This window comes from Cryptomeria japonica, chromosome 9, assembly GCF_030272615.1.
Source record: "Cryptomeria japonica chromosome 9, Sugi_1.0, whole genome shotgun sequence".
NCBI classification, from domain to species: Eukaryota; Viridiplantae; Streptophyta; class Pinopsida; order Cupressales; family Cupressaceae; genus Cryptomeria; species Cryptomeria japonica.
In genome coordinates this window covers 378,557,480-378,575,683 of record NC_081413.1, presented here as the reverse complement: position 1 = coordinate 378,575,683, position 18,204 = coordinate 378,557,480, and the positions used below count along the sequence as shown (strand labels likewise).

General features: G+C 37.4%; 1 protein-coding gene across 2 annotated transcripts in view; it reads left to right on the top strand.

The window, feature by feature from the left end:
• The first annotated feature begins 9,518 nt into the window (after window positions 1-9,518).
• LOC131072636 (oxysterol-binding protein-related protein 3A) overlaps window positions 9,519-18,204 on the top strand; it is a 141,201-nt gene continuing 132,515 nt past the window's right edge. The window contains exons 1-2 of one of the 2 annotated variants that reach the window (XM_058008878.2): window positions 9,519-10,253; window positions 11,603-11,696. In XM_058008878.2, coding sequence (XP_057864861.1) covers window positions 10,141-10,253; window positions 11,603-11,696 — 207 coding nt within the window. In that variant the 5' untranslated portion in view covers window positions 9,519-10,140. The remainder of the gene's footprint in view (window positions 10,254-11,602; window positions 11,697-18,204) is intronic. The other variant, XM_058008874.2, reaches the window with a different exon arrangement.

Genomic DNA, 18,204 nt, shown 5'->3' with positions numbered 1-18,204 from the left:
TAAAGGCTGATCTTGATCCTTATAATTTCACTCATGATGAAGTGGGATATATTTCCCCCTTTAGTACTATGATCCCTTCAACAACACGGTCTCCTATCAATGATGCTTCTTTAGCAAGGAATTGGAGTACAACAGACTTTACACCCTCCTTCAATGGGTACGATATCCCTCAATCTAAGAATGAAGCCTTGAAGGAGATTTTTGTGTATTTTATCCAAGATTCTTCTAAACCAATTCCCACCTCTCCTTCCAACACATATCTTGATAATGATGGAGGCTCTTTATATTTTGATACTAAGAATGAATTGTATCCTCTAGACATTTCAACATTTACACGTTGATACAATGGACATGGTTTAGGATGTGTGCAACAAGGTCTTTAAAGTTATGAGAAATCATACTTTTCTAATGAAAAGTTAGGTTTCCAACCTCTTCCTTTGTCAACATCCCCTCCATTGTCTAGTGAATCCACATCTTCTCATTCCAATATGGTATTACAAAAACATAATATTTTGTCTGATCTTCTTCATGCCAATTTAATCTCTCTTCTTTGGCCTAAAAGATGAAGGAAACATAGACAACATCTTGAAAATTCTTCTATTTGCAAGTATCATCAAATTCATGGCCATTCTACTAATGATTTTCAAGCTTTGAAAACAAAAATACAATAGTATATTGATTTAGGTATCATAAAAGTAACATGTGACGATGAATGACATATTTCTCATAATCATTTCAAATAACATTCAAGTTCATATTATGTTGCTCCGCACTATGTGACATTGTTAGCTTACCTATTGGGGGCTCATTGTCATTCATGGTGTTACAATTCCAGGTGCAATCATACTTAGTGAGCAACGTAATAGTCTATTTATCCTTGTCTCTATGCCTAGGTGATAAGGATAATTTTCTCTCTCTTTCCTCTTTCTTGGGATTCACTTTTTCCTTTATGGGCTGCATTTTTCATAACATGATATCCTTTCTTGCATAGAATTATCATTCATGCAAGTACATGTCTCTTATGAATAATTTCTCTTTGAAAGTTGTGTAATTCTTCTCTTTATCCCTACACTTGGGGGCATTGATATCTCTTATCCCTTCTAAGGATCTAGGTGCCTACAAGAAGTTGAGTCTACTTTTTGGCCAAAAAGTGGAAGTGTCTTCGTTGTGTTTTGGAATCCATCAAGTTTGACCTAAAAATTTGAAGCACTTAAATAATGAATCTTGAAAAAAGTCAGAAATAGAAAATGTAGTGCTTGAAGTCTAGTTTCCAAATATGTAATTTATTTTAATACCCAAATGATATAAATTAAGTTTGAATAGGCATTACTAAAACCTATAGTTTAAAAGTCACTTTTTCAGGACCATATTATGCCCATGTACGACAAGCATAATTTGACCTAAATGAAAGTATTTTTCTAAATCCTTTTGGAAAAATATTTGTAACTCACTCACCTTTGATGAGGATATTTTTTTGTAATTTTTTTCTACTATTTTTTTTGTTAATTATTAATTGGGCATAATTGTTGTTTTGAAAAACCCTTGCGTATGACAAGCATAGTTTGACATAAACTTAACAAAAAAATTTTTGAAACCGTATAAAATTGTCTCTAATTTGATGTCATATAATTTATTTTTTCAGAAAACTTAAAAACAAAAAAAGTTATTAAAAAACTAAAAAACCCTGTTATTCCAAGTTTATGGACCTCTTTCATTAGAAATTATTATAAAATTAAAAAATTAGTCCAATTTTTTTAAAAATATATATATTTGGAATCTAGACAGTCTCATTTGTAATGGGTTTTCATTGTTTCAAAAAAATTCTGAAAATTTGGTGTTTAGATATATGTCCAAAGTCATTATTATTGCATGGAGATTGATTTGGCCTTCAAGTTAACAGTCAAAACAAGTCCAAGGCAAAGGGTTGGCACTCCAAGTCATTTCCCAAACCAAAAACCGAAGGGAAACCGATCCTATGTTTGATTTTTTTTATGAACGGGATCTCGTTTAGGATACGAGATCCCGTTCCTTTTTTTAAATAATTAAAAAAAATGTTTTGCAAATGGGATCCCATTTTTTAAAAAATCGGGATCAAAGAGATCCCGTCCCTTTTTAAATGTTTTTCCAAAAAATAATTTTGTATATATAGCAGTTTTATTTTCACTAATATGACATGTCCTCTTGTACGATTTTTTATTTATTATTTTATGATCTAGTTGTCTTGTGGAAGCTCTTTTCTTGCAATTTATATCCATTTTTGAAGGTGTCAATAATTACATACTTTTAAAGCCATAATTTTTTAGTCATGAGATCTAAACAACATCAAAAGAAGACACAAAGGAGGGACATGACCGCAGGAAAAATTCAAGCACAAAGAGAGGAGGCAAAACATCAAAGAGATAGAAGAATGAGGATTCAATAAATCAATAATCCTAATGCTTCTGGATCCACGACAATGGAAGAGACAAACATTCAAGATGAGATGGGTGTAGATGATGCAATTATGGACGATGTTAATGTGAAAGATAATACGATTATGGAGACTAATCCTACTACATCCTCAAATCCAAGTACATCTTCAAATTATTCAGGTACATCTGCAAATACTTCTTTGAAAGACATGGATAATGTGATTATAAATGATATTCATGGCGATGATTTATTAAAAGATGGACATGACAATATTGAGATTGGTATTGTTCATGACAAAATGGAACAACTCAGAGATATTGAAAATGAAAACCCTTGTGTTGGTGAAGATGAAATCCCTTTGAATGTTGAGAATGAAAATCCTCCTATTGTTGAAGATCATGAAAATATTTTTATAAAAGTTGAAAAAAATGTTTTGGATAATCTTCCTGGTAAGATTTCTTGGAGACAAATAAGAACTTATGCCAATAGAATATACAAAGATTTTTTTATAGAAAAAAATTAGCAATTCAATATCAACTGATGATGCAATTGATGAGAATGTGGAAAATGAGAAAAGTGATGAAAAGTTAGGCATCTTTGTGAAACCAACAAAAAGATGAATGAGTTAAGCATGCTATGTCTACTGTTGCGAGTGTCATTGAATCTACTAAAAAAAAGAGTCGATCTTGTTGAGACATGGACCAACTAGGACTTGAACCCAGGGCCTTCCATACGCTGTTGGAGTGCTCTACCACTAAACTACCGACCCCTCTTAGACCAGTCCATCCTCGGTCCAGGTGTGGCTTATTTCCAACACCAACACCCCCCCTTAAGCCACACCTCTCGTGTGCTTGGGGCTCCTAGCCTGGACCTGGCTCTGATACCATGTTGAGACATGGACCAGCTAGGAATCGAACCTAGGGCCTTCCATATGCTGTTGGAGTGCTCTACCACTGAGCTACTGGCCCCTCTTGGACCAGTCCATCATCAGTCCGGGTGTGGCTTATTTCCAACACCAACAGATCTAAACATAAGAATGTGGCATGATGAGCAATAACAACTACTATAGTGAATAAAACAACCTTGAATAAAAGGATGTTAAGCAACATTAGTGGAATTTTAAATATGTATCCTAAAACATTGGTAAGAGCAGCAAAGAGAATAGAAAGAATTGAAAATGATCTAATCAACCAAAGTTGGAGTTTTAGTGGTCGACTTCCAAGGTCGGATATGAAATTGAATATTGAAGTGAAATCTTTGGTTGAAAAGTTTTGGCATGATAATACAAGGGTATCGTCTAATTCTAGAGATGTTTTGAAGTTGAGAGTGGGGTTGAAATTTCATGATCCTCATCCAAAAACACCTATTAGAAACAACTCAAACTGAATTTTATAGAAATTTTTTGGATGATGTTGTGTTACCTGGAAATATTACCATAAGTAAAAGATCATTCGAGAAATGCAAGCCCTAATATGTGAAAATTAATAAGCAACAAATCTCTTGCTATTGTAAAATGCATGTGCAATTTTGTTATTATTATGATGTTTTTTGATATATACGTTGTGTTTTGCATAATAGCATGCTTATCCAAGAATGTGGTATTGATATGCCACTTGAAATAATCAAGGAATTTGTAGCAAGTTTATTCTGTGAAAGATTCGATGGGAAATTATTTTATTTAAGTTTGTGTATCTTTAAACAATGTTCTAGTTGTGGCATTTTTTCATTATTAGTACAATGCATGCATGAGAGTAGTGAAAATGATTTTGGACAACAACTAGTGGATGTTAGAAGAATTAAGAATATTGAGTATCCCTTAAATGATGTAAAAATAGGAGAGCATGTTGATTTAATCATAGAAAAAGTAAGTGCACATGCATTCATGTCAGAATTTCAAAGTAAGATTGTACCAAAATATATGACACACTCTCAACATGTCAGATGGCTTGATGCTCAATTTTGCACATATAGAAAATCATTTCTAGTTGGAAGTATACTATTGGTGGTGGACTTTATAGAAAACTATACTCTTAAGCCACAAGAGGAAATTCAATCTTAGTACTACAATTCCACACAGGTTGTTATTTTTGTTCATATTGTTTATATACATGTAGATGATGGTACAAAGGATGATATAATTTTTTTAAGGGAGTACCATTTCTATGTGAGTGATAATCGAATGCACTCGTTAGAGTTTGTTCAATATTATTTCAACATATTTTATACAAATTTAAGAGAAAGAAGAATCTAGATGACATAACATCTTATATGGTAAGATAATTGTACAAGACAATTCAAGAATGCTTGAATGTTTTATTGGTTAAGCAGGGCTCATAAGGAATATACTATCCAACATATATGGAGTTTTTTTTTAAGCTGGACATAGTAAAGGAGAACATGATAGAGTTGGTGCATGTGCTAAAAAGAATTCTTGCTAGAGAGCAATTATATTCGAGGATAATGTAAAATTTAAAGATGCGCGTGGAATTGTGGATTGGTACAATACAACATTATCTACTAGATCAAGTGTGAACTCTACAATTCAGTGATTCTTTTGGTTAGTTGAAGAAGAGAACATTGTGCCCAGACTTGGTTGTGAGACAATTAGAGGATTAACCTTCGCTGGCATGGAAACTAAAGAGTCTAAATTAAGGGAAGAGATAGAAGAGGCTAAATCTTGGTCATAAGTTGTAAATGGATCAACAAACAAACAAAAGGGAATCATTCAACAACAAATCAAAATACAAATAAGGGAAGAACAAGACAAGTGTGGCAAGGCTACAAATATCATTATCAAAGGATTGAAAGACTTCAAAGAAAAAGAGACAACCAACATTCTAGCAAGGGACATTCTTAGAGATAAGCTAGAGTAGACAAGGGGTATTCAATAAGAAAATAGGATAGGAAAGAAGATAGATGGAGGAAGAGATAGGCATAGAAGAGTTATCCTGAGAAACATACAGGATAAGAATATGATCCTTAGAAATAGAAGGCTACTTAGAGGTTCACAATTCTACCTAGATGAAGGCTTGACTTTTGCTCAACAGAAGGAACAAAGGAAGGAGTGGGATAAAGTAAAGACAACAAGAAATGAGGGAAAGTGGGCATGGCTGAAGAATGGGAAAGCTCAAATCAGGGAGTGTTTCTTGAATAAGAAATATGAAATAGGGGCCCCATGAGATTGCTTAAGTGTAGTAGTTGGAGCTGTATAGGCTATCCATGGAGAAGAGGTCTTGGGGTGGGGTCCATAGCAGAGGGGAAAGATATTATCATTTTTGTTGAAACACATGAGCATGACAGTTGCAAGGTCCCAGATTTTGAATGTTACAAAGAAATTTCCAGTTTGGAACAAAGGGAATGGGACAGGTAAAGGTCACGATGGAGTCACAATGCTTATAAATGAGAAGTTGTATGGAATCGTAAAAGTTGAAAAAGAGGACCCAAATAAACAATATATCTGGCTACAAATAATAGTGAATGAGATAATTTTTAGGTTGGTTGCTTGTTACTTCGCTCCTACAAACTCTAAGTTCTACACCCATATGCATCTTTAAAAAAAGATATCTCCCTATTCAACACCTTAGGAGAAATAATGCTAATAGGTGACTTCAATGCAAGGACAACTAATAGCCAATCTTTACAATTAAGTAGTAGTGAAAAGTGAGAAAATAATCCTCTATGGTTGGAAGAAGGTGAGAGTCAATCTTGGGAAAGAGCTTCACAAGATAATAATGGGGATGTCTCGCACTTCGGGGTAGAATTATTGAGGATGTGCAGTTTGTTTGGCATGGTTATTTGCAATAGAATGAGAGGTTGGCCAACTTCAGGGGGTATCACTTGCAAAACCTATAATGGTCAAAGTGTGGTAGATTACATTATTTGTTCTCAAAACCTTACATCTAGAGTGATGGAGTTTGACATTGGAGAATTCCCTATAGAAATGAAATTTTGATCATATGCCTCTTTTTGTTAAGTTGGACTTTGCCCCAAGCAACCCACAAAAATAAACAAGTTCTTCACATGCAAAAGAAAATAGCTATTAAAGGAAAAATCCTCAAAAAATAGGAAAACAAGGACATCTTCAGTGCTGCTCTTAAGCAGGAATTTCATGAAATAAATAATATTTTGGCTGATGAAAGGGTCGATGAGGAGAGTGGCCATGTTCATAGTAGTTTGTTGATCCCTATAATCCACAAGGCTTCGAGTACATGTAAAAGGACTTGCAGTAGGAAGAGGGTCGCAAATACTTTTCTGACAAACCCATGCTATGATGAAGAGTGTAAGGAAGCCAAGAGATCTTTAAAGGGGAAAGATCTAAGCAAAGAAAACAAGAAGTGTGCAAAATTGATTCAAGCAAAAAAAGAAGAATATGTAAATACAAGAAGGAAGGAGTTACAATCCCAAAGATTTTTGGAAGGAACTACAAAAGAGGAGAAAACAAACCGAGAACAATATTACATATACTCATTGGCTAGAATATGCAAAGCTTCTTTATGAGCAGATACACGAGAAGAACGTCCCTCCCATAGTGAACACATCAGTGGATCTATTCACGGTGGATGATATCAGGTAGGGAATAAATAATTTAGCAAATGGTAAGGCTAGTGATATTGATGGGCTTCAAGCTGAATTTTTAAAATGGGGAGTTGGGCTTCTTGCTCTTCACATAAAGGGAATCTTCAATAGTGTCATTCAAGATGGTTTCCTGGTGGATTGAATAACTAGTGTGGTTATTCCCCTCTTTAAAAGTGGGGTATAAATAACCCATCTAAGTACCACACTATTATGGTCAACACCCTTCTAGGCAAACTTTTTGGGAGCATGGTGGAACATAGAATCGACAATTGAGCAGAAGGTGAAGGAAAAAGAGTAAAAGGTCAAGCTGGTTTTAGGCCTAGACATTCCACTATTGATCATTGCATCACCCCTCGACATTCAATAGAGAAAATATGGGACAATCAAGGGGAAGAAGCATATTGTTGTTTTGTGGACTTTAATAAAGCCTTTGATATGATGCCTAGAGACAAGCTATGAAACAAAATGGAAGAATTGGGTATCCCTGACATGTACAGAGTGGCAGTGCATAGACTATATGAAAGAAAAATAAATTAGTGTTAAGTAGGGATTCCCTCTATCCCTTACTTTGTTTGCTTTATACATTGATAAATTAGAAACATGGTTAAACAAAACAGATGGAGAAGATGTCCAAGTAACAAGCTATGTGGTGAAATTACTTTTATACACCGATGATCTTATCCTAACTTTGAAAACAACTCATGGATTAAGAGATCATTTAAGGGCCTTAGAGCACTTTTGTCAGGAGGTAGGGATGCAGGTGAACATTACCAAAACCAAAATCATGATTTTCTCTTTAAAGAGGAAAGAAAAATAAATTACCTTCCTTTTTGAAGGTATTCCATTGGAAATTGTGAAAGAATACAAATATCTTGGGATTGACTTCCACTATAAGCTTAGTTGGGAGACTCGTAGAATAAAAAGGATATAGGGGGGATGAAAAATGTCATATCTACTCCAAAATAGGTGTGGAAAAGCTGAATTGTGGGATTGAAAAACCTAGAAAATTCTTTTCAGTTTGTAGGTCATGCCGGTTGTTCTCTATGGTTGCAAAGTGGATGGAGATAGTTAGAGAGAATTCAAAAACACTTAATCACAAGCAATCTCAAAGTTGAAACATCAGTAACATATGAAATCCTTTTAGCAGGAGCAAGTACTTTTTTGTTGGAGGCATTAGCAATAACCCGATTAATGAGTTATCTACAAAAGGTTGAAAACATGGATAACCAACTGTGACCCAAAATTGCGATGGAAGAGGGTCTTGACCGTAGGAAGAAAACTTGGATGAAACAAAACACAAAGTGGTTGAATGAGTGGAACAACAAGTTGCACGAATGTCCTAATACTAATGAAGAAATTAGAAAGTTTGTTATAGAAAAGTTTTAGACTGCCGTGTGGACTAACCACATTGGACGTTAAAAGGCATATTACATCAAAAAGTTTAACCCAACTTGGAACACAAAGAGAAAACATATTTAGGGGTAGTTATTAAAGGGAAAGTTGAGGATTGGTTCGCATCATGTCGGGTGTGAAATGGGTAGGTGGAAAAGGCTTAAAGATGTACGGGAAGAGAGAACTTATTTGTTCTACAAGATGGGTACAATTGAGACAGAATGACACTTTCTTATTAAGTGCACAACGTATGATGATATCTGTGCTTAGTACGAGCTCATCTTGAGGGTTGACAACATGCACCACTTATTTGACAAGGATAAGATCAACCAGACTACTAGCTTTCTAGTCAAGATACATAGCAGTAGATTAAACACTGAAAGGAATATGTAGATAGTCATTCAAATATCCCAAGCCAACTCCAATGAATTGTTAGTGGATGAAAATGACAAAGTAAATGTGCACTACGAATGCATTCACTGTTGTGTATTGGTATGGTGGTGAACATGTAAACCCAAAACATGCCACAAAACACCTCGACTAGAGCGTGCAAATGAACTTAGAAAAATGCATAAAAACGAGAAAGGAAAGGAAAGAGTCTTTTATAGTCCACAATGCCAACAATTTGTATATGGGTCTATAGACGGGTTAGAGCAACATGAGACTACATCATACTCCTTGCGGGAGGTACCTAACCGCACTACAAACAAGGCATACATACCTTACCCCCTTGTGAAATTTGAACTTGTGACCTCTCTTTCAAGAGCACAAGTTCTCCACCACTAGACCAACTCAAATAAAAGGAAGATTGCTGAGTAGACAACTTGTGAATTACTAGATTGATGTGTCATTTGATGAAGTGAAGGACTACAACATAGAACACACCACCATTCACTCTCGACTAAAGCTAAACTGGCTCCAAAACAACCAAATTGTACATTGTATTATTGACTACTTAGAAAATTGCCGCTGTAGCTTACAAAATTAATGAGGTATAAACATACCGTGTTTTTTGGAACCAGAATAGCTGAGTCCTCCGAGACTCTCTATAATCTAATTAAAATGAATTAAAAAAATATATACCTATATATTTATTTATTTATTTGGGTCTTCTGAGGATGATCATTGTAAATTGGGACGAGCTCCCGCGTGGAAGGAATCCAATTGCCGCATGAAACCAGAGGAATCACAAAGCTAGTTGTAGCATTCAACAGGTTGCGAATGACACTGCAACAGATACTACACTTGCACTCATTAAAATCTCTTCTCTGAGAAAATGCGAGCCGCAGTGATGGTTGAAGAATCTCGGTGAAGGAACGCTCATGGTGGAGTAAGTGTTGAGTTCTTTTGGGCCACGGCCGAGGTAGGAAGTGGAACAATTCGTAACACTTCAGGTAGTTCAGAGCTAAAAGAGAAAAGGAATGACCACATCAAAGACACTCATGTTGCCCATTGACGTGGCCAGCTTCCCTCCAAGCAAACATTGCAAAGAAATTGCATGGTTGTATAGTACATCGGCCATGAAGATATTTCCACCTCCTGACCATGACTCTGAAAGTTTAAACGGTACAGACATTACATAGCAAGTCCGGCGACCGACTTAGCCCGTCAAACACGGCGACGTGATGCACACGGGGTCGATGGGGCGGGATATTTCTCGCCTCTGGAGCCATTGTTATGTTGTAGCGCGGAGCTTTATATAACTCAGTTTCAAATAAAAACTGGACACGCAGAATACAAATTGTAGGTGCAGAGGAAAATATGGCCAGCAATGGAGGGAAGAAGGGAGGGGAAGCGATAGGTGGCGGCTTTTTTGCCTCTCTCACCTCCAGCCTTTCCCACTTTGGCATTGTCATGCACAAGTCGGTTAACAAGTATGCTGCTTCTTTCACTAGTTGAAAAAGGGCTTCGATTTTTTAATGTGCTCATATGCATGCATGCTCAGGAAGCTTTCACGATCGTCTTGGCTTTTACTTTCTAGTAATATGTTTGGCTGTCTAGAAAATGGCGGGTTTTGTTGTATGCATATATTAGTAATTTAGTGTGTGTTGAACGAACTTTTCTCACTTTCACCATATTACTAAAGCCAAATTTGTCTGAGTGTAGTCTGTGCCTTGTTTTTGTGATTTTTTTTAATGGTCATTCTTTTTATTTATCAATTATTTCATTTCCTACACACTTGTATTGGTATATAGTCTTACATAGAAATAATTTATATTTGTTATGTAGATGGATTAAATTCCCATTTTTAATTCCTGATTAAGGAAGAGTAATCTTTCTCCATTGTCGAATCTCATTTATCAATACTTATTTCTTCCTAAAATCATTTGGACTAAAGTATTGCACTATGTGAATTCTATAGCTTGGAATTTACAGGTGGTTTTGTTAAGGCCATTAAATAAGCTCTTAGTATGATCATACCCCTGAGGTGGTTATCTTAATCCATGTCCCTGATGCTCCTTTCTTAACATTGGTCTGTAAATTCACGCATTCAACCATCTAATTTGTCATATCATTCTTTGTTTTACGACATTTGTTTTAAACTTTTAGGTTCATAAGTTTATTCACCATCAGATTTGAAATGGGGTACAGAAAGCAGCCTAGGCAGAGTACTCTAGAGTATCTAAAACAAGCAGAGTCAGCTCATTGCTTATCTATTTTCATGTTACAGTTTTAGACTAATTATGGAATAGTTTGTGAGTTTCACTTCAACTATCTAGGAAATCAAGCCAAGCAAAGGTCACAAAATTATCATAATCCATTTTGTTATACGGAATCATAGTCACAATGTACCGCCAATCATTAGTTTCTAGAATTTTTAATTGCCGTTACAAATGTATCTGCTGTGGCAAAACACAATGACACCATTTAAAAATGATGTATGTAGAAACATTGAGCGAACTGAGGCAGAAGCATATATTCCTCAATACTAACTTCTTGTTCTCTTAAACAATTTCCAAAGCCTTGTATTTATTGTTTGCGTTAATTTCAAACCATGATTTTGTGGGTACACTTTATAGTTAATTATTTTAAATGATACGTAATAAATAATTTAAGGAATACCTGTTAATTAAATTTCATAAATTAATTTTTGTATTCATGATCTACATTAATTTTTCCTACCATGGAATTACTAAACATTATTTTCAGATATATTTTGATTATGGGGTTAATGTATATGGAGTTTTAGTTCTTGTTTTAAATATTGCTCTACTTTATACAGTCTCATGGGATATGAGGGCTTGCGAGTCGTTAATCCTGAAGGTGGGCAAGATGATGTGCGAGAGGAAGCTCATAAAGGAAGATGGAAGAAAGAGGTAGGTCTGTACATGTCTAGACTTGTCTAACATTGGCTTGTGCATTAGGAGAAACATGAAGTTTTCACTTGGAACATTGTAGAGTTCCTAATTTTTACTTGATCATTTGTGCACTTTCTTTCTTTGAGCAAACTTGTAAATTGACAATACTTTAAATTTGAAGATGTAACCAAAATATATGCATCCATGTATTCTATAGATTTGGATATCAATATGTAATCTTCAATGTCTTCTAAGTTTTGAACAAAAACAGACTTGGAATTGTGTGTATTCCTTAAGGTGGAAAAATGTGAGATCGCTTGCAAAATGAAATTTATTGGTATTTCAATATTTTAAGGCTTGAATGTGTAGATAGGAACATTTCGAATTCAATGCAATATGAGTTTCATTCCAGATTGAAATTATCAAAAGATATAGGAAAAATTATGTATTTAAAACTCTTCTCTAGTTACAAGTCGAAATGCTTGTTATATGGATGCAATTGAACTTGTTGAAATGAATTCCTTGCTTAATTTAGTAGAACTGGCTTCCATGCATAGGCATCTTGTAGGTGGTCATTTCCTCTTTTATAATGAGGAAAACTGTGAAATAAATTGGGTAATTCTGCTATCTCATTGCCCTCCAATTGCCTCTTTTGACAGTAGAGTTTTGCTTGGGAAAATTGCTAGTTTTGCAGGGGTGAACAATGAGAGGGAGGTGAAAGCTTGACTTTCCAGGAAGGTTTAAGATGAAAATTTACCTTTAGGACCTAAATTTCCCCCATCTTCAGCTAGGAATGTATAATTAGGATTCCTAAAGTGTTTTGAGTGCATTTGTATCCTATGATATGAAAGAACATGCTTTTGTGTGAATTAGATGGACTAGAAAGGGTCTGTAATGTCTCTTATGTTGTGCTACTGAGATTGTGAAAAAAATAAAAAATTAATGTTACTTATTTAATTGTGTGCATTCTCATGGAATTAAAATGGATAAACGTTATAATTCGTATGCTTCTCTATTAGTTGAACCAAGAAATTGGAAAAAGAACAATATATTTCCTTCTTGCAGTGCTTGATCTGAACGACTCAGTGGTGGCTACAAGTACATAATCACTAATGTAGGGTGAAAGGTGAAACCCTATCTCCCCTAATTGGTATCATCAATCTAGATTGATGTATGTTACCATTCCTTCTTGAACCTCATGATGAGTTGTTCCGTGAGGGATAAATCTTCTGCCGGTGCTTTGTGTAAATTGAAGTTCACCACACTAGCAAGTATGTCACCTTAAAGTGGATTGAGGTGCTATGCTTTTCCACCTTGAGTATTGATCGTCATGAGAGGTAGCAATGTGTGTATGCTCTATCCTTGTTGGAATCCTGCAATGATTTTACATTGCTTATGCATGGGTTGCATTCCTCTTCAACAGGCTACCGTATTCACTATATCCATGCTACACAAGCTTCATCTTGCCTTTGAGACTTTTGTAAACAGCTATGCACCATTGTTTGTTTGTTATGGACATCCATTAGTTTTGTATTTATTTGTGTAGATAATACATTTGTTGTGCTATGTATTGATGGGAAGGGGTTTGGGATAGACTAGCCTAGTCTATGCTCTTAGATCCTTTCCTTGGATCACTAGGTCTACTAACCACACCCTAGGGTCTCTAGGACTTCCCCTGCTTGTGGAATCCCCTGACCTTGCCCAATCCACCCACCAACAATTTGAATTTTTGCTCCTAAGGTCTCACCTACTTATGAGATCCAAAGAACCCTTACTTAGGCTAATAAGGGTTTGGCTTGTTCCACACCTTCTGAGGTCCTAGCAAGGATAGGTCAGGTCTAAGACATGGTTTTCCACCCATTCATGTGCCCCCAAGAGGTTTCAAGCTTCCTACCCCTTACCGATTTCACTATTTTGTCTTTTACCTACAAAATAGGGCTACAAGGATTGTGACCAATTAGGCCTCCTATCCGGACTTTTAGGGCTCCCTCTTGCAAACGATGCACTTGCTTGTTTACTTGCTATTCATTTGGCAAGGGCTCAAGGATTTTTCTGGTTTTGGGCCTCCAAGTGTCCGTACACTGCCCTTGGTGGATTTTAAGGTTTTTAAGGGTTTTAAAGAGGGTTTTTAGGCCTGCCAGGGTCACAGTGTAGGTTTGATGTTCTTGCCACCTTGTCTGGATTGGTGAAAGCTCCTCCTTCACACCAATGGTGCTCCACTCACCCCTCTACAACTTCTCCAAAGGGTGCCTCCTCCTCTGTCCTTCCTTGCTCTACAAGACCTCTGCAACTTAACCCTTCTTAGCCGGGCACTATCCAGTCTCGCCTAGGAGTGGGTCTTTAGATGGCCTCCCTGCATCTTCAAGGGCCCTGCTTGCTTTGAAGTATTGTACAGGTTTTATACTCCTATTCCCCATGGTTTCATGGTGATTCCACAATGGGGAATGGAGTTATGAACCCATTGACACAAACCAGTCCAAAACTGGACAGTGAGTAGCAAGTTTACAAAATATTTACAAACACACACAACCTGCAAATCTAGATGCTCACAATGAAAGTAAATACACCATACAAGACACTCAACACAGTTTTGCTCGAGAATCAATCCATTAAAGATCTTGTCTTACTCCATTTGTGCCGACTGGCAACAAAATTGCAGTCACAGTCAAGTCACTTTGCTTGGGCCGTACAACAACTAACATCCAACCCCTTCTCATAGGGTTTGCAACTACTTATACTACCCTTTCCTCGGTCTGTGTGTCCATATTAGGGTTGTCCACATTAAACTAAAGATTTTGACCACTAGGTGGAAAAGTTGCTTGACAACTTTGAAAAGTTGTCATGCAACTTTTGCAACTTTTGAGCAACTTTCTCAATGTTGCTTTTCTTGACTCCTAGGCCCACATTGGGCTATCCTAAGGACACCACCATGCTAAGAAGGACCCTAAACACCACAAAGGCACACATACCCTCTATTTTCAAGAAAAACTCAACTTTGACTTATGACCCAAGGAGCTCAACTAGGACCTAAACTAGACTCAATGAGCACATGGCTCTTATTGTATATACAATGGCTTCCTAAAGAAGCAAGAACACAGTCAAAAGCAAATGGCGGGAGCCCTTTGAAGGGTGCTTCTGCACCATACTCCCCCTCTGCAACAAACTAAGGAACTAGGGGAGTGAGGAGAGCCGGATCAATGCCAAGCTTCTTGAACTTGCTTTCTTCAACCCAAGTAGCTTCAGACACAGGTCGATCTGCCTACTTCACCAAGTGCTCCATGTAGACCTGGTGTCCAGTAGACTTCTTCACCCTTGACTCCAAGATCTCCTCTGCTATGGGCTGCTTCACTTGAGGTAAGGCATTCACATCCAAGTCTTGCAATACCTTGGCTTGATTCCCAGTCTGCCTTGCTATCTCACCCTTGTACATGATTAGGTCGGCAACATTGAAGACTGGTGAAATGGCTAAGTCTGAAGGAAGATCAACCTTGTAGGCGTTCTCACCATATTTTGACAGAATTTTACAAGGTCCTACCCTCTTCATTTGCAGTTTGGTAGGCTTACCACTTTGCATCCTAGCTTTGCTCAAATGGACCATCACATAGTCACCCTCCTTGAACTGAACCTCTCTCCTTTTCTCATCCATTTTGGCTTTCAGTTTTTGAGTGGATTCAAGGATGGCTTTCTTGACCTGCTCTTGGACTTCCTTGATGGTTTGGGTGAAGTCCTCTGCTTGCTCACTCTTCATCTCCATGGAACCAAGTTCCCTGAGTTCACACACTCCCCTTGGATGTCTACCATAGACAACCTCAAATGGACTTCTTCCAGTGGTCCTATTTACACTGTCATTATATGCATACTCTGCTTGAGGAATGATTAGATCCCATGTCTGCCCATACTCCTTAGTTAAACACCTCAACAAGTTGCCTAACACCCTATTAATGACTTCAGTTTGACCATCAGTTTGTGGATGGTAAGCTGAGCTAAATGATAAGTTAGTTCCTAGTCTCCTCCATAAAGTTTGCCAAAAATGGCCCATGAACTTGCTGTCCCTGTCTGAAACAATGCTCAAAGGAAGTCCATGAATCCTCACAATCTCCTTAAAGAAAAGATGTGCAATATAGCTAGCATCATGTGTAGTCCTACATGGAATGAAATGGCTCATCTTGGAAAATCTATCTACTACCACATAGATGCTATCCACACCTGTCTTAGTCTTGGGGAGTCCTAATACAAAGTCCATGCTTATGCATTCCCAAGGCCTATTTGGGACCGGCAATGGTTGATAGAGACCAGCATTACTTGATCCTCCTTTTGCCCTTTGACACACACCATATTGCTCCACATACCTTTTCACATCTCTTGGCAACTTGGGCCAATAGTAGTACCTCTGTACTAAATCCAAGGTTTTGTTGATCCCAAAGTGTCCACTTAAATTGCCATTGTGTTTTTCTTGGATGAGGTTTTCTCTCATAGATCCTCTAGGTACACATAACTGATTACCTTTGAACAAGAGACCATTTTGGAGAGTGTAATCTGCATACTCACCATGGAAATGGTTCTCAAACTCCTTGCAAACCTTGTAGGTTGATGAGAAGTCTTCATCTCCTTCATAAAGGTCCTTGAAACCTTCTATTCCTATGCTCTGCAATTGTAACTCTTGAACTGTCAACAACTTCCTACTTAAAGCATCTGCCACCTTGTTGAGTTGCCCCTTCTTATGCTTGATGGTGAAGGTGAAGGATTGGAGGTATTCCATCCATTTCAAATGTCTATTGCTAAGCTTCTCTTGAGTGTTAATGTAACTCAAAGCCTGGTTATTTGTGAACACCACAAATTCCTTTGGGAGTAAGTAATGTCTCCATTTCTTGAGAGACTGAACTAGTGCATACAACTCTAAGTCATAGGTTGAGTACTTCTTCTTTGCTTCATTGAGCTTCTCACTGAAAAATGCCATAGGTCTTCCCTCTTGACTCAATACACCCCCTACTGCAATTCCACTTGCATCACACTCCAATGTGAATAGCTTGTCAAAAGTAGGTAAGAGTAGGATAGGTTTTGTGGCTACTTCTTGCTTCAATAGTTGGAATGCTTTATCAGCCTGCTCAGTCCATTTGAACTTAGTTTTAAGGCCTCCTTTTATGGTGTCAAGGACTGGTGCACATATGCCATTGAAGTTCTTCACAAACTTCCTATAGAATTGAGCTAAACCATGGAAACTCCTAACTTCAGTCCTTGTTCTAGGGGCAGGCCAATTCAAGATTGCCTCCACTTTGCTTGGATCCATCTTCAAGGTTCCCTTAGACACCACAAATCCCAAGTAGACCAGCTCTTGCTTCAAGAAGTCACACTTCTCTAGGTTGATCGATAACTTCTCTTCATGCAACCTCTCTAAGACTAACCTCAAATGCTCAAGGTGCTCCTCTTTGGTTCTGCTATAGACGAGAATGTCATCTAGGTACACCACCACAAACCTGCCTGTGAAGTCTTTTAACACCTCATTCATCAACCTCATGAAGGTTCTTGGGGCATCGGTGAGTCCAAATGGCATCACAAGCCATTCATACAACCCTTCTGTGGTCTTGAAAGCAGTCTTCCACTCATCACCCTCCTTAATTCTAATTTGGTGATAACCACTTTTAAGGTCTAACTTGGTGAAATACATAGCACCTCCTAAACAGTCCATCAAATCCTCTATTATAGGAATAGGTAATCTATACCTTATGGTAATCCTATTGATTGCCCTTGAATCAGTGCAAAGTCTCCACTTGCCTCCCTTCTTTGATGCTAACACTACTGGGACTGCACATGGGCTGATGCTCTTCTTGATCAGTCCTTGTTACAATAACTCCTGCACTTGCCTTGCCACCTCCTTGTTTTGGTCAGGTGTGAGCTTATATGCAGCTTTATTAGGTAGGGATGCATCGGGAACAAAGTCTATTTGATGGCTTATAGACCTTCTTGGTGGGAGTGTTGCAGGTGCTCCATCACTCACTATGTCTTTACACTCTTGCAACATTTGCTTCACCTCCTTGGGTACCTCTGCCTGCAACTTGTCTTCCTCCTCCTTTGGCTTCACAAAGATGGCACACTTCACTGTTTCCTCCTCATGTAGCAAGTGTAAGAACTCTTTACCAGTAGCCAATAAGACACTAGGTGTTCTTGAGGTTCCCTCTTCATTCTCTGTCAAAGACTGAATCTTAAAGGTTTTGCTATCCTTCTTAAAGGAAATGGAATTCTCCTCTCCATCATAGATCACCTTCCTATCAAATTGCCAGGGTCTACCTAGTAATAGGTGACAGGCATCCATGGGTAACACATCACAAAGGATCTTATCCTTGTATCCTCTAATAGAGAACTCTACCCAAGTCTGTTCATTGACTATCACACTCTGCTCTTGATTCAACCATGTCACCTTGTAAGGGTTAGTGTGGTCCTTGTGAGTTTCAACTTCTTGGTTGCCTCCTCTGATATTATGTTATCAGTTGACCCTGAATCAACTATCACCTTGCAAACTTTACCAAGG